The sequence below is a fragment of the Diabrotica virgifera genome, chromosome 8 (assembly GCF_917563875.1).
Source record: "Diabrotica virgifera virgifera chromosome 8, PGI_DIABVI_V3a".
In the NCBI taxonomy this organism is placed as follows: Eukaryota; Metazoa; Arthropoda; class Insecta; order Coleoptera; family Chrysomelidae; genus Diabrotica; species Diabrotica virgifera.
The window spans coordinates 139,707,650-139,720,596 of NC_065450.1; the positions used below are offsets into that span (position 1 = coordinate 139,707,650).

At 32.4% G+C, this 12,947-nt stretch overlaps 1 protein-coding gene across 1 annotated transcript in view; it reads left to right on the forward strand.

Annotated features, from left to right (window-relative positions):
- LOC126889384 (R3H domain-containing protein 4-like) overlaps positions 1-12,947 on the forward strand; it is a 35,554-nt gene that overhangs the window by 2,190 nt on the left and 20,417 nt on the right. The window contains exons 2-3 of the mRNA XM_050657644.1: positions 8,693-8,856; positions 8,908-9,107. Of these exons, the coding sequence (XP_050513601.1) occupies positions 8,693-8,856; positions 8,908-9,107 (364 nt within the window). The remainder of the gene's footprint in view (positions 1-8,692; positions 8,857-8,907; positions 9,108-12,947) is intronic.

Sequence of the window (12,947 nt, forward strand, 5' to 3'; positions counted from 1 at the left end):
AAATTTTTTAATTTTGCCCTTCCAAGACCTGTACACAAATTTTTTACATAGATATATGACAAATTTCACATGTTTTATTTTTTTTGCAGTTCCCTGTTTGCCACTGCCTACGTTTATTATTTGATCTTGTCACAAGTCATATGATCTTGTCGCAAGTCTTCGGCTAACTGAAGTGGGAAAGTTTGCTTAGATATTTGACAGCCAGTTACTTCCTTATATAGAATCCAAGCATTTATTCGTACCATACCTAAGATATTAAAAAAAAGCCTATAATGGCCATCTTCTTGAAGCTGATTTGAACACTGTATGGCCATCTGATCTACAATATCTACTCCATATTTTGTGTGGTTTTTGTAGGCAATGGTATCAGGTTTCTCCTTTTTATCTATGCCTATTTCAATATTGCTTGAGTATAAAGAACTCAGCGCTTGAACATTTTTGATCATTTTTCCCTGATACACCTGGTTTCCCTGGTTAGCTCAAGTTTTCGTATATGAAAATTTTTGATTTGTACAATTCCATTTTTTATTGATGGAGGAATATCCTTTCTTGCTCGGTTTATTGTTCCAACACTGCTGGTAACCTTCTTTTGTAATACTTTTTATATGTTGTGACATTTCTTCCTTTATTCATAAATGGTCCCATTAGACGGCTAACTAAATGTTCCCCTAGAAGTTGATTGTCTGGTCGTTGTTCATCTTTCCCTATACAGGATAGGTTAAGCAAAATATACAATTCTCTATAAATGGGTTCTATATTGCCGGCACTACTGCAAATTTGTCTGTTGATAATCGCTCGTATCTGGTACTTCTCCTCCGTAATAAGGACTGCATTTTTTCTAGGTAGACATCAAAATAATCAAAAAGTAATTACACTAAGTACATACCTGTAAACAATATTCAATAGATCTGTCCAAATTCTAGCATATGCAGACGAGCGAGAACTGCGGAAATCCTAACCGAGCTAGTAGCAGCAGCAGAACGAATGGGGTTACATATAAATCGAAATAAAACAAAATTCATGGCGACTAACACAAACACAAGAGCTGGAAATGTTGACGCAGATCTAATCATCAATGACCAAAACTTCGAAGCGGTCAAAGAGTTCATATATCTAGAGACATCTGTTAACCCCAATATAACACGTCAGAGGAAATAAAAAGACGAATAATAATTGCAAACAGGGGTTATCATAGTCTATCAAAGTACTTAGCTAACAAACGTCTGTCTCAAAAACTTATATAAGGCTGTATAGAACATTGATAGTCACCGTTCTCACATATGGATCAGAGGCATGGACGCTAACTAAAACAGATGAATCCACTCTGTCGATTTTTGAAAGAAAGGTGCTACGTAAGATATTCGGAGCGGTCTGTGAGAACAGAATATGGAGGCGTAGATATAATTTTGAACTGCAGAATATCTACAAGCATACGTTTGGTGCAAAAGATATTATTACTATAATTAAGCGAAACCGCCTGCAGTGGGCAGGATATGTAGGCCCCTGAATCGAACATGATAAAAAAGATTCTAACAGCGCCACCCGTGGGAATGAGAAGACGGGGTAGATCAAAGCTGAGGTGGATGGACGGGGTAACACAGGATGCTGAGAAGATCGGAGTCGCCAACTGGAAAATGCAAGCAAGGGACAGAACAGAATGGCGTAGAAAGCTTGAGAAGGTCGAGGCTCTCTAAGGGCTGTAGCACCAAGATGATGATGACATACCTGTAAAAAAGAAATTGTAATCCTTAAATAGATGTAGCAAAGTACTAAGTTATCACGTTTCTAAAATAACTATGAATAAGTAATACAGTGGGCCAAAAATAGAAAGCAGTCAAAATGACTGCCCTGGTGCTTCTAGGTATAGATTAACACATATCAAAAAGTAATTACACGAAGTACCTGTAAAGGAGGAATTATAATCCTCAAATAGATCTAGGAAAAGTCCTAATTATCAACTTTCTAAAATATCTATGAATAAGTAATACAGAGGGTCAAAAAAATAGAAAGCAGTCAAAATGACCGCTCTGGTGCTTCTAAAAGCACATTTAAAACGCCATTCTCTGCCATCTTCAATAATCAGGTGGTCTTCCTGATTCTGTAATAATTTCACCTGTTAACGAGTATCTACCATCTGATTTCCTCTTTGCTTTATTGAGAATCGTTATATTCCTGCCTTCTGCTTTTATGCTATTAAACCCTCAGGGTTTGACTAAAAATTTGATATATGGCATTTTTTGTGATCAATTTAACCAAGAACTATTAGGGGAGTCAATAGAGAACAAAAACATGCATTGTTTCGGAAAAATTCAAACAAGCTTATATTTTTCTAAAACTTTTTTTGTTAGTTTATATACTGTTGTGATCTTACTTTTGAAATCTAATGATGTTCTCAGATGTAATTTATCTTAATTAATTAATCAATAATTATCTCATTAATCAAACAGATCAAATACCAATATAGTGTCAATCTCAGAGCTAAATTATAATATCAATTACATACTTACTTTCGTGGCTTCAAAGTAGTTCTCAGTGGATTCCTAATCGGGATAGATAAGAAAGAGTAAAATAATACACACATACGGATTTCAATTAGAAATTATAAAAATCGTTTATTTTATCTAAATGGCAATAACTAAAATAATTATCTTTCTATCTTTATTTAATACAAAAGTTACAAAAATGGGAATCTTATTTCTTTTTGTCTCCAAATTTATTTTATTTATAATGAACTATTATGATTTATCACTAACAAATTGATTGAGGTTTGATGAAATTTTTGTTATGTGTTATTGTTATTGTGTTAATGTGTTATTTAATACACAAACCATACATTCATGTCCTAACAAAATATACTGACCTTTACTGATGATTTGACAATGTCTTCACACAAAACACGTTTCCTATTGGCTTGGGTTGCGATCCAAAGACTCGTCCAAGTCTTCCAGTAATGCCTCTGCTCCTTTGAAAACTACGCCTCGTACAGCCCTCGTTCCTGCCTTCTCCTGATGCCGTGTTCTACCTTTTTCAAACACTTCAACAAAACCGGGATACTCTAGACTCAAGGAGTTATATACTATCTCGACTCGGTCTATCACTCGTTCCACGATATCTTACTTTTTTTTCAAGAACAAAACTAACCAAACCCGGCGTTTCACTTTTTTGTACACTCTTCTCGAAAACTCGGCTTCGCCTCTCGATCGCTCAAAACACACTGACTCTCATTGCTCATTCATTCTCCTACTTCCAAATACCCCTTCCAGCATTAAAAAATCAACCAATCCGAAGCAACTTTCAATTATCCGTATTTACCAACACAAACTTTCCTTTTTCTAAATATCTGAATGGATTTCAAGAAAAAATAATATTCCCCATTTCAATTTTACTTTCCACATTAACCCTCTTTACAAATTTAATAACCTATTATCTTATTTGCTAGAATATGAATTATCGGTGGTTATTCACACCTTTCCACGAACACTGTCTTTTTAAACATCACTTTAATTGTTTACTTGAGTCGTATTGTTCCTGGGGTTCGTAAACACTTCTCCGAAACACTTTCTTAAAAACTACCTATACATAATTTGTTTTATACAGGGTGTTCCAAATTTACATGCCCGCGGTCGAGAAAAACGAAAACCTTTATTTTTATTTGAATTTTAAATATAACTATAGACTTTTATTTCTTATGTCAAATAGGAATATAACAATACATAGATCAGCGGGTCCTGGTTCCAGTTGGGATGCGGGCCCGCCCGCCCAATAAAAACACACATTGTATATCAAAAGTTTTTAATAAAAATTAAATAAAAATCATTATAATATATCATAAAATATATCATATATTTTTTATAAAAACTCAAGAGCAAATTTATAGTTCATTTACTCACGGTTTTTGCTACATATTTTAAAGAACCGTTTGGATTGGCATAAAATTTGGCATACACATAGTTAACATGTCAAAGGAAAAAAGTGGTATTATGCAGATGTGTGCTTTTGCCCTGGGGGTGAGTTTCACCCCTTCTCGGGGGTGAAAAACACACGTTCAAGATAAGTCTGGAATTGGATAAACTGACTAATTCTAAGCAACTTTAGTTCCATAAATTGTTTTCACTAAGTCAATACTTTTCGAGTTATTTGCGAGTGAATATATTTTTCAACAAGAAAAAACTATGTTTTTAGACGATTTTTCGCAAATAACTCAAAAAGTATTTTATCGAAAAAAAAGCATTCTTAGTAAAAATATGGCTTGTGAAAAAGTGGTGTATGTTGTATATACGAAGTCTGTATACCCAGCAGGAACAGAGTTGTAGGTAATGAAAAGTAGGTTTTTATTCATCAAATTCCAAATCGAAATGAAATTAATCTTTAATTAAACTTGACTTATATTTATATTGTTTATATGATCTGTAAGTTTTATCGGTTCAAAGTGCTCATTTTTGAAAAAAAAAATGGGTTTTAAAGTAGCTAACAATTGTTTTTTTTTAATAAATTTTTTTTTAAATACATAATTTAAAAAATATTAGTGGTACCAAAAATCTGAAGTAGTAAAAATATAGGTTTTGCTATTGTAAATATTTTGGACTTTTTGTTTTCCTGAAGACAAAAATTGATTAAGATATGGCTGTTCAAAATGCATACACTCGGATTAGTGACTCATTTAAGCCAATTTAACTACAGCTTTTTCAAAAATAAGCCCTCTGAACCAATTAGTCTTACAGATCTTATAAAAAAATACAAAAGTAAACAGGGTTGTTTTGTTTTAAACAACTGGTTTAAACATGTTTAAAACACTTAAATTAAACAAGCGTTTTTTTTTCGTTTTTTTTTTGTGAATAATATATAAATATGAAAAATAATCTGGTACATATTATTATACAGACTTTGTAACAAATATATTTTTATTTATTAATAATGGGAACACGACAAAAATTGGAAAACTCAAAACATTTTGCATACAAAAGTTAATAATTTTCTCAAATTGTTTTAGTCTCATAGTAATCTTGTAACCTAAGTCATCAATTTTATCAGCTACGTGATCACTTATAGAATTAAGCTCTTTAAAAATTGAAACCAACTTAGCAGCTTTGACATTGCCTAGCCGGTTACATAGTTTGGAATTGACTAAAGCGTATGATGAGAAGAGTTTTTTTTATGTTGTATGACCATAGAACGCCACCATGCCAATGGTTGTACATTAGATGTTTAGAAAATATATATGGATTAAAGGGTACACACTTTGCCTGGTAATTAATAATAATTGGCAATGCTTCTGGATGTGAAGTGAAGTTTCTACATATTCCGTACCAGTTTTTATTTGCTCTTGACTAAATTTATTTCCACTAAAGCGATGAGCAAGCAAACTTGTCAAGAAATGAGTCAGGATCAAAGCCATTTTCATAAACTCCTTGACTTTATTCGTATCATTTACCAAAAATTCGCCATTTGCGTGTTCAGTCTCGAATGCTTTCAGAAGTTCTAGCCATATCTCTGTAGCCTCTCATTTAGTGCAAGTATTTGTTTGGACTTTGTCCCTGCACTGCAATATACCTTAATTTTTATAAATACCTAGTCTTTGGCATTTGCCTTTAACTTTGTATCTTTTACAAGCTTTGTTACATCTTTATCAATACTTATTCTAAAAAATCCACAAGGAAAAGAAAATGTTTTTCCTGTAGTTGGCTGTATACCATCAATCACAAAATTGGAAAAAAAACCTTTGTAAAAGGTATAATTTTTTTTTTATTAAAATCCCTTAAAAGGGCTATCACAACAAAACGTTTTCGATTTTTATAAAAAATCATCATCAGTGTTAGATAAACTGGATGCTAGCTGAGCCACAAAAGAAAAATATCCGGATAAAAACCCTTTACATGTAATATAGATGCCTTAAAAGTGCATACTTCAATAAAAAGCCCTGTGATGGTCACATGACAACCAGGATAATGCCCTGAGGTAATGTATTGAAATTTCCCAACACGTGGGATCCAAATTGAGTTTTGGTTTTTTTTGGTTTTTTCAGAAACATCACTCATTTCGCATTCAGTTGCCATTAAGTCATTGAAATATAAACAACTCAATTTGGATCCCACGTGTTGGGAAATTTCAATACATTACCTCAGGGCATTATCCTGGTTGCCATGTGATGTAGCCCTTTTAAAAGATCTTAATAAAAAAAATTTATACCTTTTACAAAGGATTTTTTTCCAAATTTTTAATACTTATTCTATTGTTTAGAGCAAATGTGAAATAATATTGGCCAGTTTTTCAACTAACTTTCTAAGCATTCCGATAAAGTATTCCAACGAACATCCTAATGCAATACAAGAGCAAAATCACCAGCTTCTCGCAATTTTGCGCTAGCAAAATGTACATTTCTGAAATATTTGCAATTTTTTGACACTGCTCTTTATTCCTGGCACTTCTATATCGTGGGCAAGTAAGTTCATAATATGGGCTGAACAGCCATAAGTTATTATATGTATCTGCGCTGCCTAATTCCTCAAACAGATCCTTCTCATTTTAAGAAATATGATTTAAACAATGTTTTTTTCTATGTTTTATTTGTTTAAAACACGTAATATAAAAACGAAAAATAAAACATGTTTAAAACAAAAAAACCGTTTAAAACAAAAAAAAAACGTTTGTTTTGTATAAAATAAAAAAAACATGTTTTTTTTCAACCCTGAAAGTAAAGTAATTTGTGAAGCGGTAACGATTAATTTTATTTCGGATTCAAATACCAACAAAAAAAGGGACTAACAAAAATAAGCCTTTTTTAAATAGGTACATACTTTAAAAAAGTTGCAATCAGTCTTACCCGAAAAGTGCTTGATTTTTTGGTTATTTCACGTTGAAATATTTGATTTGGAATTTGACAATTAAGAACCCACTTTGTATTAGCTGCAACTCTGCTTCTACGGAGTCTACAGACTTTATATATACACCATTTTTTTACTTCTTTATAAGCTATATTTTTGCTAATAGTAATTTTTTGATAAATTTTTTGATAATAACTTGAGTTATTTGCGTTTTTGTACAAAAATAAACATTTTCACTGGCAAATAACTCGAAAACTATTGACTTAGTGAAAAAAAAAGTATAGAAAAAACTTGCTTAGAATTAGTTAGTTCATCAAATTCAGGACTTATTTTGAACATATGTTTTTTCAACCCCGAGAAGGGGTGAAAGTCACCCTCAGGCAAAAGCACACATCGGTACAATATGACTTTTTTCTTTGATATATTAGCTATTGTATATGCCAAATTTCATTTCAATCCAAGCCGTTCTTTAAAATTTTTTGGTTTACAGGTTTTGCAATATTTTACCGTGAGTTAATAGACTATTAAAGCAGTAAATTAATATTAATCCTATCGTTTTTCATAATGACAGTACTGATCACTTTACGCCAGCCGTTTTTATAAATAATGAAACTCAAAAATTTTCTACATCGAAATCTCCCATAATAAATAATTAAAAACCAATATCGCAAAAATTCTACAGCTTTAAAAAAATTAACATTGGAATGAAATGTATATCAAATTGCATATGATACATTTATTAATAAGTTAAATAATTACATACTAGGGAGATAAACGGTTAAATAAAAAATATCAAAAAAACTTGGATCGGTGGGGTTGATTCTTTAATCAAACGACGAGATTTTCTTAAAAAGAAATTAGTGTCTATATTTAGAATTTAATTTCAGTTATTAAGAATTACCTAAAAGTAGAGGCTGAAGAGGGTGCTATAAATACGAACAAAAGGAGCAGCGAGCGTCTTGGGATTATTTTTATGATCCACCTTATAAAACTTGCATTAAATATCTTAGTTTCCGAATCTGCAACTTTGCAGTTTACAACTTATTCATGGTTCGTACTATAAAATACAAGTGTTTGTGTTAGCACGTGTTTAGGCAGGTACCGGCAGTTTTACAAGAAGTGTTGAAACGAGGGTTTCGGTTTAAGCAGGTAAAAGGGACCTTACAAAAGCTTTCCCTATGTTTCTTAATAAATTTGGTTTTCAAATTTTTTGATGAATAGGTATTTTTTGGTTTTATCTATAAGTACCTACATACATAAGAATTAAAATTTATTAAGCAGTTACGTTTCCTTGTGTGTACTTGTGTAGTTCAAAATATCCCCATCAAATTAGAAACAAAACAAGCAAAAAGCGCGTTAGAGCAGGCCCCTGGCCCTGGTTCCGCGGAACCATGCTCAGTACGTCACTGTTGACAACATAGAGACGACTCGAACATAATATGTGGTGAAGGCACTTCTAAAAAAACTGATTTTCAAAATTGCTTCAGAGCCTTACAACACCAATAGGAACTTGTTAGCATAGACTGAGTGATCTGTAGAGCTAAGTGGCAACATAATTTTTTTTCGTTGTTCATTTTGTCTCACTTACAAATAGTAAAGCTATGACAGTATATTTTAAGTGAGAAGTAGTAGTACGCGTAGCTTCTCCATAAAATGTGCGAGAAAGAGACAGAACGAACAAGTGCAAGAGATCTTGTCGTGCGACGAGTATGCTCGGTCTATGTTAATATATTTGTCTACATACGGTTGTTAAATCAAATGTTCTTTTAAGTATGCCACGATGTGGATACTGAAGGAAGCATTGTAAAGTTATGAATTAAGGTTGAATACTTATGAGACATAAGTTGTATATTAACATGTATTAATTTCAGTTTGGGAAGTGTATCAGTCAGTGATGCAGAATCTGTTAATGAGGAGCCACTGCAAAACAGGATCAGAATAGTGAAGCCTAAAGTAATTAAACCATCTCAGGTTGAAGAATTGGCTAATTTGAAAAAGAACTCTGGAAGAAAGAAGTTAAGAAGATACCAGAATAGTATGATAGTATTTAATTACACAAATAAATATTTAATTTTAACTGTTTTAGGATGTATCTTGCAAACATTAAGCGAGGAAGATGAAGAAAATGAAAATATGGTTGTGATTATGGAGAAATACAAAGGTCCTTTTGCACGTCTTTTAGATGATAAAGAGGCTTTTGAATATTGGCAGCAATTTATTGAGAAATCTGAAAGTGAACAATTTGAAATCCTTCAAGCTTTAACTGAAAAATATCCCAATGAGACAGTAAGCATGTTATTTTAGTACAAATAATTTTAGGACTGTAAATTATACTAAATTTCTTAGACTTTTTACAAATTACTTCTCTTCCCCCAAATTATGTACCCCCTACACACGTCAAATTATATCTCTCCCCTGGTGCGGGAGCACGCCAATTAGAATTATATTTTAGTGACGTCACGTTGCCTAGCAACCGTCGATTCTCCCATTATGTAATTCTATTTTGTGACGTCAGCAAAATAGAATTCTATTTGGCGTGCTCTGGGCACTGACATGTATAGAGAATGACAGACCATTGCCTACCAAAGTTAATATTGGATTGGCAGCCACCTAAGAGAAAAAAATAATAAAACGAGGAAGACCGAAAACAACATGAAGTCCAAAAGGCAATAGAGAGATATCGCAAAGGGATTTTTATCGCACGCTAATAGCGCAATACACTATTTTGGCATGTACGCAAGTGCAGATTGAATGTTACGCTAATACCGGATAACGTGTCCCTCTATTTAGGGCGAAATAAGGGACGGTAATAACGTTAACGCTAATTTGACATTTGGAATGAAACAAAAAAATAATTTATAGAATACAAATTTTATAAAGTAAAAACTGTGAATCAACGTGTTTCCTGATAAGTGTTGAGAAAAACGTGTGTTCTTATTTTGTCTACAATAGACTACTTTTTGTGGTTAGGATATTAGTTATTTAGATATTTTATATTATTTTTATACTGATTATTTATATTTATTGTTGGTTAAATCATTAAAATTAAAATGCAAGTCAACCTGCTCAGAATCCAAATTCATTTTTCAATAAAAAAGCATTTATGGTATTCCTCAACATTCATTTCTAGGTTACATTTAATCCCAAACGTCGGTTGTCATAATAATAACGTTAAACACCGCCCCAGGCCATTTGTGATAACTCTCTTGATGCCTATGTTGAAATAGAACGTCTTATTTACGTCCTTATTAACGTCTTAACACGGTATTAACGTTAGCCTTTGCGATATCTCTCTAATGTCAGAGAGATCTATGGCCAGGAAAGTGGGCTGATAAACGTGAATGGAGACGGAACCGGAAGGCGCAGGACGCTATAAACCGAATAGTATGTATACGATATTGACAAATGATTGGCATATCCCCAATCTTTACTGATTTGCCGGCACTGTAATTAAGTTTTGGATCATAGTGGAATGCAGCTCGATCCAGCATCACAAATCACAGGAGCACTGTGCTATTCTATAGAACAGGGGTCACCAATTAGCGGACCGCGGTCCGCATCCGGACCGTGAGCTAGTTTTGTGCGGACCATCTATAAATTCAGAATATACCTAGTGTTTGGCAATTTTGAAAATGTCGATACATTTTTGGCATAGTAACCTAAGTCACCAAAAACGATTTTGTAGGTTTTTTCTTTTCATGCGTTTCTTTTGCAGGTATAATTAAAACAATTCTGGACATACGTTTTTAAAATAGTAAAAAAAAAGGTTTAAAGTAATTTTAGGCTTACTACACTTTGGCAGTACCTTCTAAACAATAATAGCGTTAGTTTAATGGAAAAAACATGATTTTCGCCAAAAATGTCACTTACGTTATTTTGCCAAAAATGTATCGATGTTTGGCTATGAAATTGTGTACTATGTTTGGCTCAACTTATGTATGCGAAGCCGCTATATGATCTTTATTAAAAATCAGTAGAGATCTCACTTAACAGATGAATATCTCAACTCCCTAATGAGACTCAGTTGCACTAAACTCACTCCAAACTTCAGACAGGTTGTACATAAACAAATGTCATTTTTCTCTCTGATAATTTAATTTTGTAAAGAGTTTTCCCTTATTGTTATACTTACTAATCATTAATTTTGAAATTAAGTAAGCTGTAATATTAAATTGTCATGTGCATTTTTTTATATTCATTTCCTCTCTACTATATGTTAAGTAGGAGTACTTTTCAGATCTGCATTTAATTAAAATAATTTTCAGATTTAATAAGTTTGCAACAAACACCTTGCATTGAAACTAATGTAGAAAAGATAACATGTAAATTAGCATTTTGTACTAATATTTATTTTAAATTCCTCAGTTTCCTTTCTACAAAATTGAAGATGTCTAAAAACTTCATTAGCATTCAAAATATAAATTCATAATTTTTAAACTATTCTCAGTAACAATTTACAATACTGCTGTTTTCAAAATATACTGATAATAACATCAAAACAATACACAATGAATTTATATTTTATTTATTGTACCAGGAAAACTTACAGAAAAGTATACAGTAACCAAAAGACAATCAGATATTATTAGTTTTTCTTTCCATATTAGTCCACTTTCGTATGAAAAATGTTTCTGACTCGATTTCTTTGCGGATTCCTGTTCAAAAATGTCCCCTTTAAACAAATCAGTAGGGTGCCGGGTGAAACAATTTTTTAAGCAAATTCAAAATTACTTTTGTGCCTCGAAAAATGTATTTTTAGGTTTCTTGGGTAATTATAAACAATAAAGGTCTCTTGTCATATTTCTGAAAAGTTGATAGTTTTCGTGTTATAAGCGATTTAAAATCTGAAAAATGCGAAAATATGCATTTGCGATGCTTGAAAACTCTTAAGTTTTAATAAAATGACAGATCTTTTTTATTTAAGTTTAAGATGACCCAAAAATGCTAAAAACATATTTTTGCGGGCAAAAAAGGTGATGTTATGAATTTGTTAAACAATATATTAAACAATTTCTGCCCAAAAATTTCTCCCGGTACCCTTCTGATTTGTTTATAGGGGATATTTTTTAACAAGAATCCGCAAAGAAACCGAATCTGAACAGTCAGACACAAGCAGCATAAATCCGGACCCCGGAAGTGTCATAGGTTTTCGAAACGGACCCTCAGGGAAACTAATTGGTGACCCCTGCTATAGAACACGATTCTGACATACCATTTCGCGGTGTGCAAGTACTTGGAAGGGAATTGAGAAACGATCGTGCGCGAATAGCGGAGAAATATTGCAACTTTCTTAAATAAATTCATATTGTCAATTGAAATTGTCAAATTGACGTACATTTCATATCTACTGTCACTGAAGAAGAAAAATTATATGTTGCTCCACAATATTGATATGATATGCAATTATTATATAAAGGTACTGCATTTTAATAACTAATTTTATTTACTACATACAATTGTTTACGTTTTAATAACATAACCTGAATCTTATTTTTTCTTCTTATTATTTTTTTGGACTATGGCCTTGACAATTATCCAGTAACCAGGACTAATATAATTGGCCAATATAATTAAAAGTGCGAATAAAGTTGCAGAGCGTAGAAATAGGTGTCGCTTTGCCGAACTTGCACGGTCCCAATACGACTATTATCATTCTCCGTTTATCATTGTTCATTTTATTGTTTGACTAAGTCAGGTGGTCTCTTACTTGTCATTGTAAATTTAAAAATTTCTGGCGCACTAACTACTAAACTATTTCACTAATCACACTACAAATATATTGTTTTTAAGGAAGTGTAGAAGACGTTCGCCTCTTGGAATTTTATTTCTTAAGTCCATACAACCCGCTTATCTATGGTCCATACAAGCCAACAGAAACTCAACCAAATTATTTAGTACATTGAATAACGGTTTTTACTCCGTATTTTAAAGAACCACTTGGATTGACACGAAATTTGGCATACACATAGGTAACATGTCAAAGAAGAAAAGTGATATTGTTGCCTTGGGGGTGACTTTCATCCCTCCTAGGGGGTGAAAAAATATACGTTCAAAATAAGTCCGGAAATGGATAACCTGACTAATTCTAAGCAACTTTTGTTCTATAGCATTTTTTATCCAAGTTAA